The 26517-nt window shown below is 43.4% G+C and overlaps 1 protein-coding gene across 42 annotated transcripts in view; it reads left to right on the top strand.

The window, feature by feature from the left end:
• Window positions 1-26517, top strand: part of LRRFIP2 (LRR binding FLII interacting protein 2) — a 137958-nt gene that overhangs the window by 90836 nt on the left and 20605 nt on the right. For 32 of the 42 annotated variants that reach the window (XR_011388280.1, XR_011388279.1, XM_070072992.1 and 29 more), the window contains 5 exons: window positions 697-741; window positions 2795-2911; window positions 6500-6571; window positions 18121-18291; window positions 23908-24000. Coding sequence is in view for 40 of the 42 variants with exons in the window: in XM_070072992.1 (XP_069929093.1) it covers window positions 697-741; window positions 2795-2911; window positions 6500-6571; window positions 18121-18291; window positions 23908-24000 (498 nt within the window). In the remaining 2 variants the exon portion in view is untranslated. The remainder of the gene's footprint in view (window positions 1-696; window positions 742-2794; window positions 2912-6499; window positions 6572-18120; window positions 18292-23907; window positions 24001-26517) is intronic. The other 10 variants (XM_070072993.1, XM_070072999.1, XM_070073001.1 and 7 more) reach the window with 2 other exon arrangements.

Genomic DNA, 26517 nt, shown 5'->3' with positions numbered 1-26517 from the left:
GGGTAATGTATGTGGGACACTATTGTTAGAATTTTTTGAGACTTGGTGGTTGGTTGCCTTTGGAGATTGGAGGTCAGTTTATGGCATGGTTTGGAAAGAGGTCTATTTCTTACACTCAGTTCTTGCTGTTTTAATTTTCTTGGTTATGTGTGCATATATTACTCAAAAACAAAATCTTTAATTATGTGACAAAAATAACACATATGTCTCATGGTATATATATAAATGCTTTGGTCCAGTCTGAACTTTTCTGGCTAAATATACTAGTCTTATCCATGTGCCCTGTGCCCTATGCTCTCATAATGTTTAGAAATTTTGGCATTTGGTTTTATCAGACTCATTCTTTTGATATATATACCAGCTTTTTTATTAACATTTACAATGCTGAAACTTGAGTTTATATATAGTCTTCTTTAATGTGTGTTAAATACTGTGAAATGAAAATTTGTCTAAAAGTTCCAAATTTTTGAGTAAACACAGCTTGCTTATTCCATATCTTTCTTAGGATAAGACTGGAAGTTCTTGACATTTTTGTCTTCTGTGTCTTATCTTTTATTTCAGTTTTAGTATGTTTACTTTTAGCTTCCAAACATCGTTGAACTTGGAGAGGATCACATAGGATCACTTCTTTTTTTTCCCCTAAAATAGTCAACATGCTAAGCATCTTTCCTGATAAAAATCTCTGTTCTTTTCTAGTTGGATGAAAAATCTGACAAACAGTATGCTGAAAACTACACAAGGGTAAGTAAATAGATTCCTAAGGGAATTAAATTCTCAGGGCCAATTAAATTTACTTTCTGTGCTGGTTTGTTCATTATTTTACAATTGGATTGATGGAGCTACTCTTCCTCCCTTCAATTATTTCCTGTCCTTGACCCCTCAAAATTCCTCTGAAGTTAAATCATGTGAAGCCCTGGGAAGGGAAGAGACACTGCATTCTATTTCATGAAATGTCACCTCTTAAGCTTTTGGCTGCTCCTTTGATTTTCATTCCTCATAGCTTGGTCCTGAGAAGAAGCCGTTGACTGCTGACAGTGGGAGTGTCTTCAGGAACGGTGGTGACACACTCTGGGGGTTCTTTTTAGGCTTTACAGATAAGTTATTTCTTGAGAAAAAGAGCACCTTTGTTGGAGTTGCTTTGTGTTAAAGTCTCTAACTTTCTTCTGAAACTGTTTTTAGAAAGCCAGTTATAAAACGATTTATCAACATTAATTTTATGTTGTGCCTGAAAAGATGGATCAGGTCTGTCCACTAGAGTTATAAATTTAAGTCACAAATGTGAATGTTTGTAAATTTACATATTCTGGTAGCCACATTTAAAAAAAATAATGGAATAAAATTAAGCAGTATACTTTTTTTAGCCCAACTATCCAGGACATTTCAGCATATAATCAATATAAAAATTAAGATATATTTAATTTTTTCCACAATAAGCCTTCAAAATCTGGTACATGTATTTTACATTTCAGTCTCAATTTGGACTAATTACATTGCAAATGTTAAGTAGCCACAGATGGCTAATTGCTAGTAAATTGGACAGCACAGACCTATGCTGCTTACTAATCAGTAGCGTAATTTCACATTTACATTAATCTTAGGAAAAGCCGTCTACATGCGTAGTGGTGCACAGTGTTGTTACTTGCAGCCTCAGTAGAAAGTCCATCCTTATCAAACACAGTGTGAAAAAAAGAAGAGCTTCTGAAGAAGCAATTTTAAGAATAGGGAAAGTGCATACCAGTTCTAAGGTCTTACAACTGCTTTAAATAAATTTAATCTGCTGTGCTCATCCAGTATTTTTAATAATATAACAAAGATAAACTTAGAAAAGATTATATAAACAACTCCCAGAAAAATGATTTCCTTTTTGGTTGCTATGATTTCTAGATTCTGATACAGCATTTGAGTTAACAAAGTTATGCTTGGTATGCCTTGGCCCATCCCTGGATACCTCCTCTGCCATAGCCAATCAAAATTGCCCATCTCTTCCACTTTATTTTAATTTTTAAAAATGATTTATTTATTTGAAATGCAGGATGACATAGAGAGTGGGAAAGACAGAGGTTTTCCATCCTCTGGTTCACTCTCCAAATGCTACAATGGCTGGAGCTGGGCCAGGCCAGAGCCAGGAGCCGGGAACTGTGTCTGAGTCTTCCACATGGATGGCAGGGGTCCAGGTGCTTGGGCCATCTTCTGCTGCTTTCCCAGGCCGTTAGTAGGGTGCTGGATCAGAAGTGGAGCTGCTGGGTCCGGCGCTGTGGCATAGAAAGTAAAGCCGCCACCTGCAGAGCCAGCATCCCATATGGACATCAATTCTAGACCTGGCTATTCTACTTCTGATCCCGCTCTCTGCTGTGGCCTGGGAAAGCAGTGGAAGATGGCCCAAGTCCTTGGGCCCCTGCACCCATGTGGGAGTCTGGGGCAAGCTCCTGGCTCCTGGCTTTGGATCGGCCCAGCTCCAGCTGTTGTGGTCATTTGGGGAATGAATCACTGGATTTCGGAAGATCCTTCTCTCTCTGTGTCTCTCTTTGCCTCTGCCTCTGCCTTTCTGTAATTCTGCCTTTCAAACAAATAAATGAATCTTAAAAAAATAAAAATAAAAAAGGAGCTGCCACGTCACAAACCCATGCTTATTTGGAATTCTGGCGTCGCAGCTGGCGGCTTCACCTGCTGCACCACAAGCCTGAAGCAGTATGTCTCCTGAAGCTGCGTGTGCCCCGCCATCCTGCCCAGTGTCAGTTCCCACAGCCAGCATATTGGGAACAAGACTGAGACGTGCTCTGTGTGCTCTCTCCAGCCTTCCTCTCGAAATTCTGCCTCAGCAACAACCCCTCTGAGTGGAAACTCGTCCCGACGAGGAAGCGGGGACACCAGCAGCTTAATAGACCCAGACACCTCATTAAGTGAATTACGCGTAAGTCACAGGGTTTGGTTTGCTTTTCACAAACAATCTGACTGCTTTGCAGTCATCCTGGAACTTTTCACATTTAATGAGACTTTGTAGAAAGGAAGCGTGTTAGTTCTTTAAAAAAAAGAATCATTAATCCAGTTCAAAAATGTGACTGTGGTGTGTCAGAGTCCGGGAGGGAGGAGATCATTCTTTTTCTGTTTCCTTTCCTGCAGTAGGGTGAGCGTGGAATGACTTCTATAAATTTACAAATGTCAGAGAACTTTGTAGTACTCGTAGAAGTGATTCTCTCAGAAATAATTGGCTGTATTTCAAGTGGAAAATATACATCTGGCCAAAGAACCAGACTGTGGGAATCCTTTAGTCTTTTAAGCCACAATGGTATTTGCCTGCTAAAATACAGTTATGTCTGTTTTTCATTGTGATGAAAGTGTAGTAATATTTTAATAACAGAAACCTGAGATAATTAAAAGTTCATTTGACTCACTAGTTGCGTCTCCATCTGTATTAACCTATTTGGAAGAGGAGAATTTTAAAACTGTATTTGAATATCTATTTGCTGAACCTGCTGTTTGTGAGGAATGGGGGTGGGGTGGTGGGAGAAGCTGCATTCATTCATTCCACACTGAGCATTAGACCCTAGAGGTTAGGTACCAGACACATCTGGCTCTCAGGAGGGGACTGTGGTAGGGAGCTACACTGATAGGACCAGTGAAGCCGGTGGGGGCCACTGTGACCGTGCTGGGACTGTTAGGGGAGTTAGGGAGCTGCATCTCAGCTGGACCAAGAGAAAGGGTTTCAGAGAAGACAGCTCTGAGCTAAGGTGTGAAGGCAGACTAACAAATTAACTGGGCGAAGAAGTCGCAGGAAAAGCCCTCCTCAGAGAGCGAACCTCCAGACAACCAGAAGTTCCCTCAGCAGCAGAGCTGGGGGAGGCAGGAGAGACAGACTGGAGAGGTCACGGGTCCACATCACAGCACATCTTGTATGCTAGCCTGAAAATAAGTTTTACACTGACAACTGTGAGAGAGTGATTTTTATTTATTACCTTTATTTAATTAGAAAGGCAGAAAAAGCTTATCTGACACATTAGTTGAGTTTCTATCCCAAGTACCCTTTTTATTAGAAGATGAGACAGGTCTTCCATCTGCTGGTTCATTTCCCAAATACCTACAACAACCATGACGGAGCTAGACTGAAGCAAGAGCCCCCTAACTCAGTTTGGGTTTCCCACGTGGGTTACAAGGACCCAAGTATTTGATCCATCCACCTGCTGCCTCCCAGGGCATGTATTAGCATGAATCAGAAGTAGAGCCAGGAGTGGAGCCCAGGCATCCCCAAGTGGGCTGTGGCTGTCCTAAGTGGCATCTTTTTTTTTTTTTTTTTTTTTGAGTTTATTGGCCAATTTATTTTTCAGAAATGAACTGAAAATTTCATTTTTATAGGAGGAAGGCAAGAAAAAAAGCTCCTCTCAACCCAAAAAAACCTCTGTACCAGGTCCCGGGAGAAAGTGTCCCTGGAAGGCAGTGTGCAGGGAGCTGGTTTCTAAAGGTCCGTGCCCAGTCCCTGCCGCTGAGCACTGGTTCTCACCTCTGCTGAGTGGCATCTTAACAGCTGTGCCAAATGCTACCCCAGCTGTGGAATTTTTTTTTTTTTTTTACAGGCAGCGTGGACAGTGAGAGAGAGAGACAGAGAGAAAGGTCTTCCTTTGCTGTTGGTTCACCCTCCAATGGCTGCCACAGCTGGCGCGTTGCGGCCGGCGCACCGCGCTGATCCAAAGCCAGGAGCCAGGTGCTTCTCCTGGTCTCCCATGGGGTGCAGGGCCCAAGCACCTGGGCCATCCTCCACTGCACTCCCTGGCCACAGCAGAGAGCTGGCCTGGAAGAGGAGCAACCGGGACAGAATCCGGCGCCCGACCAGGACTAGAACCCGGTGTGCCAGCGCCGCAAGGGGGAGGATTAGCCTAGTGAGCCGCGGCGCCGGCCAGCCGTGGAATATTGAGTAGGGAGTGACACTCTGACTGGCGTTCCTGAGGATAGCTTTGATCACAGCTTGGAGGGTGTATCGGAAGCCATGAGAACTGCCTTTAGTTGAACTCTCAGACGAGAGAGTGGAGAAACTTTCTGTGACGTGAATTTGAGAGGCGGGGCGACAGGTAGAAGATGGCTGAGATTTTTGCTTGCTTTTAAAGGTGGGGTTGATACTTGTTTGCCTTGGGTGGATGGAGCCAGTGTAGCGCGAGCTGAAGGGTGAGGAAGGACGGAGAATAGCCGGCAGTGCCAGCCTGTTTGAGAGTGCAGAGCTCTGACCGTGGGCTTCCCTCCACTGGAGTCCCCTCCCGCTGACACAGCAGAGGAGGAAGTAGGGGCGGTGGAGACCAGGAAAGATTGTAACTGAGAGTTAGCGGAGGAGGGGGAGATTGGATTAGAAGAGGAGAGCTGGTCCAGGCGGCACGACGATGGCTTCACTGAGCTCTTGCTGTGCGCCGGGCATAAGCGCTGGGCGTGCAGGGTCGCGTAAAATAAACGTGTGCCTGTACGTGCTGCGTTCTAGGGGACACATGAACCCTCAGACAAGGTCTTCCACCCTCAGACTTAGCTTCCTCTTGTCACACTGCTTGTCCGTTGTTTTCTTTCCTTAAAAGAATGACTTCCTTGAAGAAATTGAAGTTTTTGTGCCCTAACCCTTGTTTCCTTAGTAGGTCCTTGGTAAATATCTCTTGAACGTTTCAATGAGTAGAAGACAGGGAACAAACCTGTTCCCCTGAACGGAGGGGACAGGGAAAGCATAGTATCAGAAATGTCTGTAAATGACCTTATTAATAATTGATACTGCCTGCAACTACAGAATTATATTTAGGGCCCTGTGGCAATTATTTCTTTCTTTAAACAAGGTTCCAGAATAGACAACACACGGTCAAGTATGTGGGGAGCAGTATCTGCCATTTAAAATTTGACCCACTTCATTTTTCTTAAAAGGATTATGGTAACATTTGAAGCAGTGACTTTTCTCATCATTTAAATGGTGTCCTCAGGATAGAATATCTCATTTGACATTATGTTTAAAATGTTTGTGTTTCACTTCTCTTCCTGTCTCCCACATTGATTATAGTCAGTAATCAAGTCCCTGAGATGACTTTGTAAATATCCATTTATTATATTTTTAAAAGTCAATAGTTTGCTGCTTATAATTAATTTACTATATCTTTTATTAGTTCTGGGTGGAACATTATGCTAAAAATTAAGTGACATAGAATTTTAAAAATTGAATGTTAAAAATACTGCAATTCATGTAACTTGTATTTTTTAAAACATATACAGCCCTGCCCCCATGTGCTAATGTGGTTTTTGACAGAATGTAACGATAAGAGTATTTGATGCTGGACTGAGTACTCTAGACCTTCCCAGTCCCATTGTCTGCTGACTTGTTTGCATCTTCAGTGGTGGGCAGTGGGAGTTAATGTTTTTTACCCTTTGATTTCTCTGCTTTTAGTTTGGATTATTCAAAAGTAAGTCACGTTTCATCTGAATCCTTTGAGACTTAAGATATGTTTGTGCACGGTTTTATGCAATGGTTCATTCCTATGTCCTGCAGGATCTCTATGACCTTAAGGACCAGATACAGGATGTAGAGGGGAGATACATGCAAGGGCTTAAAGAACTGAAGGTATCAAGGTCTCCTTTGTGGCCCCAGCCTGCTCTGTGTGCAGCAGTGTTGGTTATGGTGGTTCACAAGTTCTGTTAACCCCTTGCACACAGCTTTACTAACAGTGTCTGTCTCTCATGCATGTGCTTAACCTGCAATGCATAGGAAAGGCGAACTTTAAATCTCTGCTAATGTTTCAATGTTGAGTTTCGGGAATATTCAGTGAAGATATTATGCCATACAGGTTTAAAAACTTGTAAGTCATGTTCCTTGTGTCTTTGCTATACAAAATGAAATTGCCAGTTAAATCAAATTGGCAAATACTTACAAATATTCTAAGAATATTTTTATATTCTTCTCAGCTAATTGAAAAAGTATTGTATCACCTTTTTTTTTGTCGCCAAATTCAGTATTAAAAATGTGAGAGAGAAGCAACTAAGAAAGCATAACTACAGACATCCTCCCGGGAGGAAAGAGCATGAAGGCATGAGGCACAGGTTTTCTTTTGTTGAGTTTGTTTTTGCCTATACATCAAAAAGATATTACATACCTAGTGCCTCAAGGAATTTGGAGATAAATGTAAGTAGGCTTTTATCTGTTCTCAGCAAGGATAGCTACCAGTTTTCAATATAAATGTGTGAATCAGACATTTTGGGTTCTAAATGATATTAGTTATTTTTTAATTCATGTTTCATTATGAAGTTCAAGCCTGATCTTATGAAGGAACCAAAATGTGTTCTGATTTGAAATAGAAATGTACAGTAGCCCTCTGGAAAGCAAAGCAGGCATTCAGAAAGGCGGCTCAGGATGCGCCCAGAGGAGTAAGCGTCGCCCTCATGGACAGCATTCGTGGACACCCCCACCCCCACATGATCTAACATAGCTCGGCTGCCACTGAAAGCCTCCCTGAAGTGAGCTGGTCCATGGGGATTCAAGGTTAAGACTTGGGGACCCAAAAGATGGGAGGCTACAGGCAGTGCTGATCACACACTCTGGTACATGGCTTGGGGTGTCAGTACTCATCAGGAGCATCACAGAGGTGTCAGTACTCATCAGGAGCATCACAGAGGTCATCAGTACTCATCAGGAGCATCACAGAGGCCGTCAGTACTCATCAGGAGCATCACAGAGGTGTCAGTACTCATCAGGAGCATCACAGAGGTATCAGTACTCATCAGGAGCATCACAGAGGTGTCAGTACTCATCAGGAGCATCACAGAGGTCGTCAGTACTCATCAGGAGCATCACAGAGGTCGTCAGTACTCATCAGGAGCATCACAGAGGTGTCAGTACTCATCAGGAGCATCACAGAGGTCGTCAGTACTCATCAGGAGCATCACAGAGGTGTCAGTACTCATCAGAAGCATCACAGAGGTGTCAGTACTCATCAGGAGCATCACAGAGGTGTCAGTACTCATCAGGAGCATCACAGAGGTATCAATACTCATCAGGAGCATCACAGAGGTGTCAGTACTCATCAGGAGCATCACAGAGGTGTCAGTACTCATCAGGAGCATCACAGAGGTATCAATACTCATCAGGAGCATCACAGAGGTGTCAGTACTCATCAGGAGCATCACAGAGGTGTCAGTACTCATCAGGAGCATCACAGAGGTCGCTGATGTTCTCACCTAGTCAAATGGCTCTAATCTTCAGGGTGTAATCTCTCTTTTAGGACTTTTTTTTTTTTTTTTTTTTTTGACAGGCAGAGTGGACAGTGAGAGAGAGAGACAGAGAGAAAGGTCTTCCTTTCCTTTGGTTCACCCCCCAAAATGGCCGCCATGGCTGGCACGCTGCACCGATCTGAAGCCAGGAGCCAGGCGTCCCCTCCTGGCGTCCCATGCGGGCACAGGTGCCCAAGCACTTGGGCCATCCTCCACTGCCTTCCTGGGCCACAGCATAGAGCTGAACTGGAAGAGGAGCAGCCAGGACTAGGAACCTGGCGCCCATATGGGATGCTGGCGCTGCAGGCGGAGGACCAGCCAAGTGAGCCATGACGCCGGCCTCTTTCAGGACTTTCTAAGACTTTTAGACAAATCTTGGATCGAACAAATATATCCACTGTATTAAATAAATATCTTAAAGTCTCATGTGGGCTGGACATTGTGGCATAGCAGCTTAAGCTGCTGCTTGGGACACCTGCCTCCTGTATCAGAGTGCCTGGGATCGAATCCTGCCTCCATTTCTGATCCAGCTTCCTGCTAATGTGCTTTAGAGGCAGCAAATGATGTATTTGTGTCCCTGCCTCCCACATGGGAAACCTGGAGGGAGCTCTTGGCTCCTGGCTTGGCCCTGACCCAGCCCTGGCTGTTGTGGGCATCTGGAGAGTAAATCAGCAATGGAAGATATTTCTCTGTTTTCTCCTCTTTTTCTGTCACTCTGCCTTTCAAACAAACCATAAAAAATAAAATTTTATGTGTAACAGTTAGGAAAGTAAACAAGCAACTTAGAGGCATTCTTATTGCTCTTTAAAAAAGTCTTAATATCTATTTAAATGAAAGTGGGAGATAAGGAAGGAGGGAGAGAGAGAAAGAATGAGTGAATGAATGAGCAAGGAAGAAAATCTTCCACTGCTGGTTCACTTCCCAGATAATTGCAACACCATGGTTAGGCCAGGCCAAAACCTGGAGCCTGGAATTTAACCTGGGTTTCCCATGTGGATGGAGGGTCGGTCCCAAGTACTTGGACCATCACTTGCTGCCTTCCAGGTTATGCAATAGCAGGAAGCTGGAATCGGAAGTAGAGCCTGGACCATGCACTCTAATGTGGGGCGTGGGCCTCTTAGCCACTCCGTCAAATGCCCACCCCTTAATTTTATTTAAAACAAATTTTTCTTGGCCAGCGCCGCGGCTCACTAGGCTAATCCTCTGCCTAGCGGTGCCGGCACACCGGGTTCTAGTCCCGGTCGGGGCACCGGATTCTGTCCCGGTTGCCCCTCTTCCAGGCCAGCTCTCTGCTGTGGCCAGGGAGTGCAGTGGAGGATGGCCCAGGTGCTTGGGCCCTGCACCCCATGGGAGACCAGGAGAAGCACCTGGCTCCTGGCTCCTGCCATCGGATCAGTGCGGTGCGCCGGCCGCAGCGCGCCGGCTGCGGCGGCCATTGGAGGGTGAACCAATGGCAAAAGGAAGACCTTTCTCTCTGTCTCTCTCTCTCACTGTCCACTCTGCCTGTCAAAAAATAAAAAAATTAAAAAAAAAAATAAATAAAAAAACCAAATTTTTCTTAATTTTGAATCTATTATTTATTGTATTCTTTGAAGATTACAAAAGAATAGATGTGAAACTTAAAAAGATAATATACTATATTAGTTTTCCTTTACTGAAAATACTTGAGGCAACTAGCTTTATAAGAGGAAGATTTATTCAGATCATGATTTTGAAGGTTCAGTTGGTTTGGCCTCTGGTGAGCATGGCAGACAGCAATGGTAGGAATATGTATTGGAGGGATGGTTCCATCTGCAGCCAGAAAGCAGTGAGTGAATGTGCCCAAACTCAGCCATTTTTTTTGTTTGTTTTTATTTATTTGAAAGGCTGACTTAGAGAGAGGAAGAGAGAGAGAGAGAGAGACAGACAGACACTGACCTTCTGTCGGCTGGTTCACTCCCCAAATGGCCACAACAGCTGGGGCTGGCCCAAGCTGAAGCCAGGAGCCAGTAGCTTTTCCCAGTCTCATACATGGGTGCAGGGGCCCAAGTACTTGGCCATCTTCTGCTGCTTTCCCAAGCACATGAGCAGGGAGCTGGACTGGAAGTGGAGCAGCTGGTACTTGAAGTGGTGCCCAATATGGGATGCCATCTTAGCCCGCTATGCCACAGCTCTGGCCTCCAAACTGACTTTTGTAACAGCCTTCTCACAAGGACTCAGGAGGACTGCCTTCTGAGAGCACGCCCTCAGTGACTCAAAGACTGCCCGTGAGGCCCTACCTCCACCGCCCAAAGAACCCACCCCTACCAGTAGCATCATCCTGGAGACCGAGTCTTCAAGATGTGGCCTTTGGATTAAAAACAAAGCAGCCCGGGGCTGGGGGGTGGGGGGTGGCGTGGCACTGTGGTGTAGCTAGTTGAGCCACATCCCATAGGGGTTGAGCACTTCCGATCCAGCCTACTGCCAAGTGTGCCTGGGAAAGCAGTGGAGGATGGCCCAAGTGGTTGGACCATTGTACCCACATGGGAGGCATGGAAGAAGCTCCTGGCTCCTGGCTTCGGTGTGGCCCAGTCCTGGTTGGCAGTGCAGCCATAAGGGGAGTGAAGCTGCAGATGGAAGATCTCTCTCCTCTCTGTCTCTCCCTCTCTCGCTGTTAACTCCTCTCTCTCTCTCTCTCTCTCTCCCCCTTACTCGCTCCCTCCCTCCCTTCTTTTCTTTCCCTTCTCCCTTTCCCTTCTCCCTTTCCCTTCTCTCTTTCCTTTCTCCCTCCCTCCCTCCCTCTCTTCCTCCCTCCCTTCCTTCCTCCCTCTCTTTCTCCCTCCCTCCCTCCCTCCCTCCCTCCCTCCCTCCCTCCCTCTCTTCCTCCCTCCCTCCCTCCCTCCCTCCCTCTCTTCCTCCCTCCCTTCCTTCCTCCCTCTCTTCCTCCCTCCCTCCCTCCCTTCCTCCCTCCCTCCCTTCCTCCCTCCCTCTCTTCCTCCCTCCCTTACTCCCTCCCTCTCTTCCTTCCTCCCTCCCTCCCTCCCTCTCTTCCTCCCTCCCTTCCTCCCTCCCTTCCTCCCTCCCTCCCTCCCTCCCTTCCTCCCTCCCTTCCTCCCTCCCTCCCTCCCTCTCTTCCTCCCTCCCTTCCTCCCTCCCTCTCTTCCTTCCTCCCTCCCTCCCTCCCTCTCTCTCTTCCTCCCTCCCTCCCTCCCTCCCTCCCTTCCTCCCTCCCTCTCTTCCTTCCTCCCTCCCTCCCTCCCTCTCTTCCTCCCTCCCTCCCTCCCTCCCTCTCTTCCTCCCTCCCTCCCTCCCTCCCTCCCTTCCTCCCTCCCTCTCTCTCTTCCTCCCTCCCTTCCTCCCTCCCTTCCCTTCCTCCCTCTCTTTCTCCCTCCCTCCCTCCCTCCCTCCCTTCCTCCCTCCCTCCCTCCCTTCCTCCCTCCCTCTCTTCCTCCCTCCCTCCCTCCCTCCCTTCCTTCCTCCCTCCCTTCCTCCCTCCCTCCCTCCCTTCCTCCCTCCCTTCCTCCCCTCCCTCTCTTCCTCCCTCCCTCCCTCCCTCTCCTCCTCCCTCCCTCCCTCTCTTCCTCCCTCCCTCCCTCCCTCCCTCCCTCCCTCCATCTGCTGGTATACTCTTCAAATGGCTGCAGCAGTTGGGGCTGGTGCAGTCAAGAGCTAATGCCAAGGGGCTCAAGTGCTTAGGCTGTCTCTGGCTGTTTTCCCAGGTCCATTACAAAAAGACAAAAAATTAATCTGGGGCCGGCGCCGCGGCTCACTAGGCTAATCCTCCACCTTGCGGCGCCGGCACACCGGGTTCTAGTCCCGGTTGGGGCGCCGGATTCTGTCCCGGTTGCCCCTCTTCCAGGCCAGCTCTCTGCTGTGGCCAGGGAGTGCAGTGGGAGGATGGCCCAGGTGCTTGGGCCCTGCACCCCATGGGAGACCAGGAGAAGCACCTGGCTCCTGGCTCCTGCCATCGGATCAGCGCGGTGCGCCGGCTGCGGTGGCCATTGGAGGGTGAACCAACGGCAAAAGGAAGACCTTTCTCTCTCTGTCTCTCTCTCACACTGTCCACTCTGCCTGTCAAAAAAAAAAAAATTTAATCTGATTGATGAATCAAATATTCAAAAAGGATGTTGCTTCATTGCTTTGGACATTATTCCTTATTATTATTATGTTTGCCTTTGGGATGCATCCTCCCATTCTCTCCTTACTTCCCAGATGGCTGCAATGGCCGGAGCTGGGCCTGTCTGAAGCCAGGAGCCAGGAACGTCTTCTGGGTCTGCCATGCATGTTCAGGGACCCAACGACTTGGGCCATCTTCCACTGCTTTCCCAGGCCATGGCAGAGAGCTGGATTGGAAGTGGAGCAGCTGGGACTCAAACAGGCACCCATACGGGATGCCGGCACTTCAGGTGGTGGCTTTACCTGCTACACCACAGGGCAAGCCCCAAGTTTGTCATTTATTAATATAGCAGTGTTTACCACATACCACACTACAGTATAACGTATACTGTTATCTAGAATATATAGTAGAATATTATTTTAAAACTCACAAACTGTAAATGTTTCTTAGCAGTTCTATAAAGAACTAAACCCAGTTTTAGAAACAGTAAATTTTTTTAAGATTTATTTATTTACTTGAAAGTCAGAGTTACACAGAGAGAGAAGGAGAGAGAGAGAGAGGTCTTCCATCCGCTGGTTCACTCCCCAATTGACCGTAATAGCCGAAGCTGTGCTGATCCGAATCCGGGAGCCAGGAGCTTCTTCCAGGTCTTCCACATGGGTGCAGGGGCTCAAGCACTTGGGCCATCCTCTACTGCTTTCCCAGGCCATAGCAGAGAGCTGGATCAGAAGTAGAGCAGCCAGGACTCGAACCAGTGCCTATATGGGATGCTGGCACTGCAGGTGGCGGCTTTACCTGCTACACCACAGTGCTGGCCCCCAGAAATATTAAAATTAATACCTTATTAAACTTTAATATAGAATTACAGTAGTAAGTAAAAAGAACATAGTAAATCTAAATCTAGTGACTGGAAACATTAAAAGACAAGTTACAGAACGAGAAAAGCCAGTTGTAGAACAAAATCGGGTATATAATTTGTGTTAAAAATGTAAGCAGAGCCAAGGTTTTCTTTGTATGTAAATGAATAGGAACCATCCTGAAAGATAATCCACCCAGCCAACGGACTGCCGCCTCTGTGGGGGGTGTGCTCTGGGAAGACTCTTGCTTTATTCGTATGTTTTATTTTCTCCCCATGAAAATCTGAATCATGTTTTACTTGGGGACTTTAAAGGCAGCTCTTGTTTCATTTGGTAGATAACATTTCAGCATTATTTAAAATATTCTTTCAAAATGTGGGCTCACTGCCTGTTGACCAGCCTTACATTACTTATCTCCTGTCGGCATCTGTAAAAACGGAAATGACGGTGAATAGTGCCTAGCTGGTGGAGTTACTGCAAGACTGAATTGCAGTGGTGTGTAAGGCGCATAAAAGCCCTTAGTCAAGGCTTGCCAGTACTGTGAGGTGTTATTGCTGTAGCATTAGTCAAGAACATACCTTGACCAGTGAAGTAAAAAGTCTAACCTGATGAAAGTCCCATGCGTGTGTAACTGAAGTGGCCATGTGTTTACAATGAGCTTCAAAGATGTATTGGGCTGCTGGACAGTTGATTAGGCTTTCCAGTTAACTAAGGTCTGACTCTTATACAGCTTTATAAGAGCACTGATTATTTGACTTACATACCTTCCCAAAAATTACTGATTATTATATATCAAGATCTTTGTTCAAGCAAAATAATCAACACCATAAATTTGAAATTCTCAAGAGGCCAGAGGTTTACTGTATGTATTTCTTTTTAAAAAATGTTTATTTCCAAGTGTCCACAACAGCTGACATTGGACCAGGCCCCAAAGCCAAGAGCCGTGGATTCAGTGTGGGTCGCTTGTGTAGGTGACAGGTGATCAGCCTTGAGCCATTGCCTGCTGCCTCCTAGGTGTGCATTAGCAGGAAGCTGTGTTAGGAAGAGAGTCAGCCCTGAAACTCAGGCATTCTGATACGGATGTTGCCCCAGGTGGCATTTTAGTCACTAGGCCTAATGCCTGCCCCTCTACATTGCTAAAAATTTAGAATCCAGAAATTGCTTTTGAGAATTTGAGAAGTCAGATTCATACTTCTCAACATACTTCCCTCATGCTGCTAATACCGGAGTCTCTGACCCCTGATTAATAAAGGCGCCAACTCACTTTAGTGAGTACTTGTACCCTTCCATAATCTTGATTTAGCCAAAACAGACTCAGCAATGGTTGATTTTATTTTGTAAGAAACACGTCAGGCTCCACTTTGTGGATGATCCTATGTGAAATTGGTCATCCTTCATTCTGCTAAACTCTGAATATATATTGCCTTTACTAGCATCCGACAAATATTCAGTGCTATTTATTGAGTACTTAGCATGTATCAGCATGTTTTATGTTCACTATCTCCATCTTTTCATAGGTTTGGAAATACTGATTTATCCCATATTGCCTTGTAGACTATGAACCCAACTAGGTTTTCAGATGTCCTAAACACATTGCCTTAAGCATCTTTGTCAAAGTTATCTGAAGTAAGCACTTGGTTCGTTTGTTGGTTAGTTTTATTTAAGGCCTTCCAGACAATGTTTTTAAACATTGCCTTTAATTCTTTGAAGAAGGGTGAAGGATAAGGAGAGAACTAGCATGAGCAACCCTAGAGAGTACTGTCAGGAGGAGACTTAGAGACTGTGGTGTGCGTCCTGCTAGCTGTAGGTTAACTGGTTCATGGAGCATGCGCTTACACAGGACACTCAGCTCAGTCAGAGCTCCAGCGCTAAGACGGTGGCTTCAGAACTGGTGTTCCTCAGGATGACCTGAGCTCTTCTGGTTCAGCCGGCTGGGAACCAAGTTGAAAATGTGCATTCCTACCCAGTTCCCAAGTAATCCTGTTGTTGCTGGCCAGGGACTCGCCCTTTGCAAATCAGTACCTTAGAAGTATCTAAATAAAACTAATTGCAAATGGGTATCACTGTGTGAGACTAGCAGACCTTGAGAACTACCTTGACATTCACATTTAGACGTCCTTGTGGTCTGAGCTTAAAGATAGACTATGCTGCATACGTTTTGTGTCAGATGTATTGTGGTATTTTTTTTTTGTCTGAATCTAGTACTTGAGCCATCTCAGATTCTGCTTTTCATACAGTTGTGTCTCATTTTATACGGGAGTGTGTTGTGATGAGGACTTTTTTTTCCTGCTGTTAACCTGTCTGATGTATGAGAATCGTTCTACATTCTACATTATATTGACATTCCTACATTTACTATATGATTGCTTTGCTTATATTCTTTATTGTGCTTAAATTTTCTTAATTCTTTTTTTTTCACTTTTTAAAATTTATATAAAGGGAACAAATTTCATGTATTTCATATATTACAGTTTTAAGAGCATAATGATATTTCCTACCCTCCCTCTCTCACTCACACCCTTCCTCCTCTTTTCTTACTTGTCTTTTAATTTTTACAATGACATACTTTCAGTGTACTTTATAATCACAAGCTTACTCGCCACTAAATAAAGAACTCAGCAAGTAATAAGTGGAAAAACCACTCAGTTCCAGTTTAAATCTTATGTATCAGCCCAGTTATGCTTTGTGAAACATCATTAAAAATATGTGTATCTTTGTTGATAGAATTCATAAACCATAAACATTTACTATTTAATATATATTTAATATAAACTTTTCTATTATATATATATATATATATATATATATATATATATAAAATTCAAAGATGTTTGGAACCATCACCACAGCACAATTTTAGGATGTTTTCATCACTCCCAAAAGAAACCATGTATCCATTAGCAGTCATTCCCTTTCCTCTTTACCCACTCCTGTCTCCAGTCTGAGTAACTACTAATTTTCTATCACTAAAGACTTGTCCATTCTGAAGATTTTGTTTAAATGGAATCATATAGTATGTGGCCTATTGTAACTAGCTTTTCATTTAGCATTATGTTTTCAAGGTTCATCCACGTTGTAACATCTGCACCGATCTGAAGCCAGGAGCCAGGTGCTTCTCCTGGTCTCCCATGGGGTGCAGGGCCCAAGCACTTGGGCCATCCTCCACTGCACTCCCTGGCCACAGCAGAGAGCTGGCCTGGAAGAGGGGCAACTGGGACAGAATCCGGCGCCCCGACAGGGACTAGAACCTGGTGTGCCGGCGCCGCAAGGCAGAGGATTAGCCTATTGAGCCGCGGCGCCGGCCTACCATATCGTTTTGTTTATTAGTTTATGAACATTTAGATTGTTTCAGATTTTTTTTTTTGCTACTAATGCTATGAACATTTTTGTGTAAAAGTTTTTGTGTAGACATATTTTTTGATTTCTCTTGGGTATATTCCTTGGAATAGAATTTCTGGGTCATATGGTAGCTCTTTAATATTTGAGAAACCATTTTCCAAAGTAGTTCTATCATTTTACATTCTCACAAGTATTGTACCTACTTTCACCACATTGTCACTAAAACTTATCCTATAAATTACAGCCATCTGAAAATAAAAGTAAATAAATCATAGCCATCCTAGTAGATGTGAAATGGCTTCTTATTGTGGTTTTGATGTGCATTTCCCTTATGACTAATGATGATGAGCATGTTTTCATGTGCCTGTTAGCCTCTTTGTAGAAATCTGTGTCCATTTTTAAATTGGATTATATTCTTTTATTGTTCAGTTTAAGAGTTCTTTATATATTCTAGGAATGTTTCTTGTCAGATATAAGATCAGCAGATTTTTTTTCCCTATTCTATGGGCTATCTTTTTGCTTTCTTGATAGTACTGTTTGCAGTATAAGAAGTTTTATATTTTGATAATATCTGTCTTGTGTGTGTGTGTGTGTGTGTGTGTTCTAAGAAACCATTGCCTACTTAAAGGTCTTGAAGATTGATTCCTATATTTTCTTCAAAGAGTTTTATAATTCTACATTTTACATTTAGATCTACGGTCCATTTTGAATCTATATTTATGTATGGTATGAGGTAGGAGCCCAACTTCATTCTTTTGTATGTGGGTACAACATCATTTATTCTTTTCCCCTAAGTAGACACTCTGGCAAAAATTAACTGTAAGGGATATAGATGCAGTTATTTTTCATTGATCTTGGCTTGTTGAACATTTTTACTAGTATTTTAGAAAATTTATTTCCAGAGTGATTTTTTTATGTGAAACACTTTTTCTTCTTAGCTTTGTAAAAAGAATAATATTTACGAAGTTAGGTATAGTTATTTAAAACGTAAGCTGTAATAGCAGTAATAAGCTAAAATAGCCGCAAGCAGAAAACTTTGTTATTGAAAATTTCAGGCATTTGATGGTAGCTCTTTTTTTAATATTCAGTTTGTATTGTTTACTAATTTAAAAATCACTAAGATTTGAATAATTTCTGGAAAAATAGACACTTTCATTTTCATTATTATACACAACAAGAAGGACTGAAAATAAATGTCAAGTAATAGCAAAATTCACTGAGTGGCAAGATTTAAAGTAAGTGTGATGTTTACTTGTGTGAAGAGAGACTGTAGTGTGTTATGTCACTGCGGTCTTGTTAAAACTTTGAGTAACGTTTCTGAAAATGTTGACAGTTGGTCACTTTACGACTCATGAATGGATGTTGTGTCCACATCTTTTCTTTTTAGAGACTGCTGCTGCTTGATTTTGTTTTCTTGGGGAGCAGAGAGCACAAATAAATCTTAGAAAGTTGTCATTGGCTTCTCACTGTCTTCCTGTTTTGTGTGCACGTTACTAAACAGAGTCCCCACACTGCTTGTGTCTTAAACAAGTGCATCTTCCTAGGCTTGTGCTCGTGTCATAATTCCCTTTTGTAGTGTGTACATTCAATGAACATATTTTAAATATCAGGCTGATTACTTTGACTATCCTTTAGGAGTCTCTGTCTGAAGTGGAAGAAAAATACAAGAAAGCCATGGTTTCCAATGCACAGTTAGACAACGAGAAGAACAATTTGATCTACCAAGTAGACACCCTGAAGGATGTTATTGAAGAACAGGAGGAGCAGATGGCAGAATTTTACAGAGAAAATGAAGAAAAATCAAAGGTAATTTGCTCATCTTTTATCACAGCATTCTGTTAGGTTTGAGGATAACAGCTTAACCGTGTAAACATCAGTGAGGTCAATGAAACATTGCAGCCTATTTTGGAATGACATTTCAGACAACACTGAGGTTTCTGAAAATTGAATATAGCTCAGCTTTTATCTGTGTAATTTGGGACAGTTACAGTGGATTAATTACTGTTTCCTGTTGTAAGTGACTGGAACCCCCCCAAAGATCCAAAGGCTCAGTGAGATGGATCATTTTTTCTATGAAAAATTTTTTTTAAAGATTTATTTATTTATTTGAAAGGCAGAGTTACAGAGAAGCGAGGCAGGGAGAGAGAGAGGACTTCCATCTGATGGTTCACTCCCCAAATGGCCGCAACGGCCAGAGCTGAGTTGATCCGAAGCCAGGTTCCAAGAGCTTCCTCCAGGTCTCCCATGTGGATGCAGGGGTCCAAAACACTTGGGCCATCTTCTGCTACTTTCCCAGGGCACAACAGAGAGCTGGATCAGAAGAAGAGCAGCCGGGACTGAAACTGGCACCCACATGGGATGCTGGCACTGCAGGCGGCAGATTTACCTGCTATGCCACAGCACTGGCTCCTCTATGAACTTCTAAATCGTTCAAGAGAACCATCAGTTATTCAAAACTAGCAGAGCAGAGACAAACCTCTGGTTTTTTCAGAAGTTTGTGAGCAGTATGGTGAAAGTGTACAATCAGGAAATAAAAGCCACTTGTTCAAGGTCTAGAGTTGCTCTTTGACAACTGTGGAAAACAAATGGGGTTTTCTTTAAAGCTTATTGGATTTGGACTTATTTTAAAAATGTAGATGTTAGCCTAAGCATAGCACAAATGGATATTGTTGTTAGAAATGAATTATTATACTGCCAGTTTAAAATTCAGAGAATAATTTAGGAAATGTGTATTGATGAATTGTTAAAAACAATGTGATTTTGCACATAACAGAGGGAGAGGAGCCATTTATGTAACTTCTCAAAGACCAGCATTATTACTGTAGACTGTATAGGGATTTCTTTCCATGAGGAATGGAAATCCCCTTTCCAGGCTGTTTTGCTCATATTCAGAAAGGTGCAGGGAAGTGTTTGCTGGGAATTTGGGGGAGGTAGGGATGGACAGCAGAGCACAGAGGATTTTTAGGGTGGTGGTACTGTTGTATACTGTACTATATTGGAGGATATGTGTTTGAACTCATAGAAGGTACATCACTAAGCGTGAAGTATGCACATGGGATGACATATCAGTGAGTGTTCATTGATTGAAACAAATACGCCTTTCTGTTGTGGGATATTGAAAGGGAGACTGTATGCTTGGGGCAGGGCTATATGGGAGCTTCTATACTTTGCACTTAGTTTTGCTATGAGCTTAAAAGTGCTCTAAAAATTGCCTCTGCTAGAAACAAATGGTCATAGGAGGACTTTGTCTAGTGGTGAAAAGAGCTTCTGGGTGTTTTCCTGTTGGACTCACCATGGCCCTTTAAAGAATGTGATTTGGTAGCAGTAGGTTCCAATGGCTTCCTCTTTGCTTTTTGTATCTCATTGATAAAGTTTGATTTTTCTATTGCTGAGTTATAAACTTTTTTTGTGTATTTTAGGTACAACTCTATCAGATATATGATTAATAAATATTTTATCCCATTCTATGAGTTGTCCTTTTAGTTTCCTCTGCTTTATTTATTAAGCCCATCTTTAAGAAGAAACATTCTCATTTTGTTTACATAGCTGAGATCAAGGCTTGATTCTTTGCCCTTATTTATGGATTTTCCAAAATGAGCATGATAGTGACCAATTACTTGTTTTCTTTCTTTTTCTTTTTTTTTTCTTTTCTTTTTTTTTTTTTTTTTAGAATTTATTTCTTTATTTGAAAGGCAGAGTTACAGAGAGAGAGGGAAGGAGAGAGAGCTCTTCCATCTGCTGGTTCGCTCCCCGAATGGCTGCAGTGGCCAGGGCTGGGTCAGGCCAAAGCCAAGAGCCAGGAGCTTCTTCCTGGTCTCCCACGTGGGTGCAGGAACCCAAGGACTTGGACCATCTTCCATTGCTTTCCAAGGCACATTAGCAGGGAGCTGGATCGGAAGTGGTGGGATTCTAACTAGCGCCCATATGGGATGCTGGTGTCGCAGGCAGCAGCTTTACCTGCTATTCCACTGTGCTGGTCCTGTTTTCTCAGACAGAGAGAGAGAGACCCGGAGAGCTTTCTGTTTTCTGGTTCACTCCCCAGATGCCCTCATCAGCTGGAGTTGGGCCAAAGTCAGAAGCCAAGAAATCAACGTAGATCTCCCACATGGACAGCAGGAACCAAGTACTTGTACCGTCACCTGCTACCTCCTAGGGTGTACATTAGCAGGAAACTGGAATCAGAAGCAGAGCTGGGGCTTGAACCCAGTGCTTCAAAGTGGGATGTGGGCGTCTCAGACGGTGTCTGAACTTAGAACAGAGTGCCAGCCCTATGTGTTTTCATCAGTTCTTGTCTGCTATTTTCAGTCATTGAAACTTTTATTCCTTTTCATGTTCAAATTGTCCCAGTTCTGGCTAATGTGAGACTCTTCAGGTTGATGAGACTAATTTTTTTTTGACAGCTTCTTTGCTTTTTGGCAGAAGGGTCCACGTCTCATTTGGTACATTTTCTGCTGAGACCTGGAATCAGCCATGTGCTCAAAGAACCCTGATTCTCTTTGGGCAGGGCAGGGGGATGCTAGGCGCGCTCGCTGCCACCAAGCTGTACACTGTTTCTAGGTCTTTGCGGTGCTTATTCCTGGGAAACAGGTGTGTGGAATTTTTGTTTGTTTGTTTTAAATGACAAACTATGAGTTCCTACAGATATCTTCGGTTCATGTCAGGACTCCAGGGTTTTACTTAACCACTTAAGGTCTTCTATCTGCCTTTCTTTTTCCCCTCACGTGACCATTCCTAGTTCTCAGAATCACTAAAGGTGATGGTAATTATGTTATATTCTATTTTCAGTGCTTTATTCTATGTTGCCCAAAACAGCAACACCAACATTAACACCAACAGTTACTGAAAATAGTTAACTGTTTATTTTGCTTGGATGTTACTTTTGCCACTGGACTATGTATAGCTAGACCATTGTTTCTTTTTTTTTTTTTCTTTTAAAATTTTATTTATTTGAGAGGTAGAGTTACAGACAGAGAGGGAGAGACAGAGAGAAAGGTCTTCCATCTGCTGGTTCACTCCCTAAATGGCCACAATAGCCGAAGCTGGACCTATCTGAAGCCAGGAGTCAGGGGCTTCTTCTGGATCTCCCACGCGGGTTAAGGGACCCAAGACTTGCACCATCACTTACTGCTTTCCCAGGCCATGAGCAGAGAGCTGGATCTCCAGAGGAGAAACTGGAGCTTGAATTGGCACCCATATGGGATACTGACACCGCAGGCAGAGGCTTAGCCTACTACACCATAGCACTGGCCCCTAAACTGTTGGTTTTCAGAGTTACTTGAAATAGTTTTTCTCTGTGTGCTTATGCTGCTAACCAGATATATAGTTAGAATCACTGCATCTTACGTTCAATATTTAGGAGTCTCTGTGGAATTTTGAAAATTTTTATTTTTGGCTGCGATGAAACCACATAACAAAATTTCCCATCTTGACTATTTTAAAGGGCACAGTTCAGTAGTGTTAAGTGTGTTCACCTTGTTTGCTCATCAGATCACTGGAATATTTTCATCTTGCACAACTAAAGGTATAACTCTATTAAGCCATCTCCTGTTTCTGCTTTCCCCATTCTGCTTGCTGTCCGTGTGGATTGAATTACCCCATGCCCCTTAGAATCGTATGTCTGTCTGTGACTGGCTTCTGTCAAGGCTCATCTGCGCTGTGCACCAGCGTCTCTTCCTTTTTAAGACTGAGTAATATTCCACCGCGTGTGTCCTACAATGCATCCATTCATCTGATGGATACTTGGATTGTTTCCACTAGGAGCTGCTTTTTGAATTTTAATTTTGTTTTATAATATTCTATAATAGTTTTGTGGATTTTAAGTCAAAACAGAGAAAAATGTTCAAAGCTGTTAATTTTATATCTCTGTCTCTTTATCCCTGTTTCTACCAGTGAATTTTTTAATTTGATGGTTTGTCTTCCAGTTTTTTTAATCCAAGAGGATGTATATATAAGTGCATATATATAATATGACAGAGAAACAGAGCCCTTGAGAGCACAGATACGGGGAGGGGCACTGGGCACAGTTTAAGGTGCTGCTTGGGCTACTGTATCCCATATCAAACTGCCTGGCTCCGGCTTCTTGCTGATCCACATCTTGGGAAGCAACAGGCAATGGCTCAAAGAGTGGGCTCCCTGGAAGCAAGTGGGGGACCTGCATTAAATTCCCAGCGCTCGACCTCAGCCTGGCCTATCCCCAGCTGTTGCAAGGATTTGGGTAGTGAACTAGTAAATGAGAGATCTTTTCTGTCTGTCTCTCTCTGCCTTTCAAAATAAATAAAAAAATAAAACAAGTAGAAATATCTATTCAAACATAAGTGTATGAGTTTGTGTCCTTTTATAGAAAGTGGCCGTATAGCATACGTATTTCCTGCATTTTGATTTCATCACCTTGCCCTTGCAGTATAGAGGAGTCTTCCTCCTCCTTTTTTATTACTGTGTGATTGATCCTCGATTGGAAGTATGGATTGAGTATCTCCAGTCTGGAAATCAGTGTCTGAAAAGCTCCGTGATCTGAAATGTTTCTGGTCCCAAGCAGTGTGGATAAAGGAAATTCAACCTCTATTACACTCTCTTCTACCGCTGTCTGTTAATGGACGGTGAAATTGCTTGCAGTGGTTTACTGCTACAATTAATCCTGCAGGGAGTTTTTTTATTTTTGTCAAGGATGACAAAGTGTCATGAAAGTGGACTTGCTGGGCTGGAAGGTGTGGCGTTCTGCAAGATGCTACCACGTTCTGCTTTGTAAGCGCTGCACTGTTTTGCATTCTCACCAAAAGTGCTTCCCTGTAGTACTTTCCCAGAAATGTTGTCAAGTGTTTGTATCTTTACTAGTGTTTTGATGGGAAATACTGTCTTAGTGTGTATTTCTCTGGATTTGAGCATTTTTTCACGTCTGAGCTGTTTCCATTTCTTTTCTTGTGAGCTATCCATTTCTTTAGCCAGTTCCTCTTTATAAAGCTTGAGTTTTTCTTCTTATTTTAGAGGTGTGTCTATGGAGAGATGGAAACTTTTGTCTCTGATAACTTATTTCTTTTTTGCATTTTCTCATTTGTCTTTTTGCTTTGATTGCGTTATCTTTTGCCATTCAAAAGTTTCAGTTTTTCTGTCGTCTATTACCACTTTCCCTTATTGCTCATGGAATTTTCAATCATTTTTTAGTAAAGTTTCCCTACCTCTGGTTACTCCTCTTTTTTCTTTAAAGTACCTCTGTAGTTTGTTCTCCTTTCCCTTGCTTTTTTTTTTTTTCTTGTATTCCCTATATAAGTTAAAAATTACACAATTTCTGAGGCTTTCCATCGACTCCACAGTCTGAGTTACGTGAGTCAGCTGCTGGGTTCATTTCTGGAGGTGATATTTAGCTTTCCTGTCGATTTGTATGTGGTATGCCGTGACCTCTGCGAACTGTCATTTGTTTACCAACAGGAATTAGAACGCCAGAAACACATGTGCAGCATACTGCAGCATAAGATGGATGAACTTAAAGAAGGCCTCCGGCAAAGAGATGAACTGATCGAGGTATGTCCGTGACCGTGGAAATAATTCTGAGGAAAGGGCATTGAACGGGTGAGGCGTCGGTGTTGGAAAGGGAAACTCAAAATGCCAGAGTTGGTTTCTTCACACTTGACTGAATTAAAACATTTTGTAAACATTAAACATAGAAGCAGGCTTAAACAGTTCATTCTATGAACCCTGTGTACGTTTTACCCATGAATAGCAGAGTTTTTTTTAAGTGTTTTTCTTTTTTTCCCGTAAGTGCATTCTAAGCTATTTTAGGAAACGGGCAAAAGGAAAAATTGTAGAAAGCAGCACTGTCCTTTGGAACATAGTGAATACCATCTCTGGGGACATGATTCTGTGCAAGTACTTAGTTCGATTTTCACTCAGATACATTTTTCAGGTGGCTCAATGAAAGTGAAATTGTCAGAGCACCTCCGGCCTGCTGAACCAGAAAGCGCAGGCTGGATAGCGTGGAGCTTCGCTTGTGCCTTTTCAGGGCTCCGGGTGCCCCGCTGTCGCACCTTTGCAGGGGAGGGAGGCAGCCACCAGCACCGGGGACGCAAGTGTCGTCCTGTGGACCCACCGCCTAGCGTGCATTTCTGTACTGTCAGTGTTTTCCCTCTTAAGGTGGTGTTTGTTTTTTTTTTTTAATAAATATGAAAGTCGTTTTTCTATCTAGGTATGGTTGTCAAGGCCATCTTCCATTCCGTCAGGGTGGACGTGTGCCAGTGAAGGCAGGAAGGCCCGGGGAGGAGGGGCTTGCCCACACTGCGGGCTGCTGTGACCCCAGCCCCCCTTTTGGCTCTCTTCTCCTCTTCCTTATTAAATCTCTTCCCTGTAAATGACTTTGAAAACCCTTTTATAGAAAAGAAGAAATGATTGTTTTTTAATTTGTGGATTGGTGTTATCTTCATAATTTTCAAGAAAAACTGAACATAGCCAGAATTTGTGGATTTGAAATGTAAAACACAGAGTACACGTTTTCCTAGTTTTCCATACATGGTAAGAAGCATATTATCCAAATTCTGCAGCCTGCTGATATTTGAAAATAATCTGAAATCTTTTCCCTTTTTGCCTTGTCTCTTTTTGTGTCAGAATATCAACTTTTTTTTTTTTTTTAAGATTATTTATTTGAAAGTCAGAGTTACACAGAGAGAGAGAGAGAGCGAGAAAGGGAGAAAGAGAGAGAGAGAGGGAGAGGGAGGGAGGGAGGGAGAGAGAGAGAAAGAAAGGGAGAGAGAGTGAGAGATCGTCCGTCTGCTGGTTTACTCCCCAACTAGCCGCAGTGGCCAGAGCTGAGTTGATTTGAAGCCAGGAGCCAGGAGCTTCTTCTTGGTCTCCCACGCGGGTGCAGGGGCCAAAAGACTTGGGCCATCTTCTGCTTTCCCAGGCCACAGCAGAGAACTGGGTCAGAAGTGGAGCACCTAGGACTCGAACCGGCGTCCATATGGGATGCCAGCACTGTAGGCAGCGGCTTTACCCGCGACGCCATAGCTTCTGGACCCTCAACTGTTCTTATCTCTTTTTCTAATTAAGGTATCACTTTCCCCCTTTCGAAAGAATAAAAAGCTGCGTTGGGTACTGCTTCCTAGTTTTTTAGTTGGTAATTGTATTTAATAGGGTTGTAATGCTTGATTTCTCTTAATTTGTCATTGTGGTTTCTTTAAACGCCCTGGTGTTGTTATGCAAACTTTAAAAATCTTAGTTTTTTATGTTTAGAATTCATATGATTGTACATAACTGTAAAACCTTGAATATCACAAATAATGCCTTTTCTTTTGAATTGAGAATTACATGATACACTAGATATTGCATAATTAGTGAAACTAAGATATGTAATTTACCAGTAACGAACAAGAAAACCTATTACATTTAAGAGGGTATCATTGCCTAATCTGAAAAGTTCCTTAAGAATTATTAATTGTTAAATTCTAGTTCCTATAAATAATCTGTGATGTTTTTGCTATTATAGAGTTTGCTAGTAGAAATTCAAAATGATCAGTTTGATATATGTCTGTCTTATAGATTTTTAGGTCTGTTTAAAAATATAAAACTGAAACCTATTTCTGTTCTCTGTAAAAAGGATTATTTCTTCACAAGCAAACCTAAATTTCCCTCTCTAAAAATGTTCACTTGTTTCATGTTTGGAAAAAAAGGCAGTTATCAAAGAGCAGTACACATGTGGAGCTGTGTGCACGCAGCAGCCCTCGCTGGCTTGCTGCCACGAGCTGTGGTCAGGAAAGCCACTCCCAGGTCTGTGCTGACGTGGTGGGAGCTAGCCCACCAGTCACGTGCCAGCACTCTGGGCAGGCCTGTGCTGACGTCGTGGGAACTGGCCCACCAGTCACGTGCCAGCACTCTGGGCAGGCCTGTGCTGATGTGGTGGGAGCTGGCCCACCAGTCACGTGCCAGCACTCTGGGCAGGCCTGTGCTGATGTGGTGGGAGCTGGCCCACCAGTCACGTGCCAGCACTCTGGGCAGGCCTGTGCTGACGTGGTGGGAGCTATCCCACCAGTCACGTGCCAGCACTCTTGG

This window comes from Oryctolagus cuniculus, chromosome 4 (assembly GCF_964237555.1).
Source record: "Oryctolagus cuniculus chromosome 4, mOryCun1.1, whole genome shotgun sequence".
Taxonomy (NCBI): domain Eukaryota; kingdom Metazoa; phylum Chordata; class Mammalia; order Lagomorpha; family Leporidae; genus Oryctolagus; species Oryctolagus cuniculus.
This window is presented reverse-complemented; position numbering and strand designations above follow the sequence as displayed.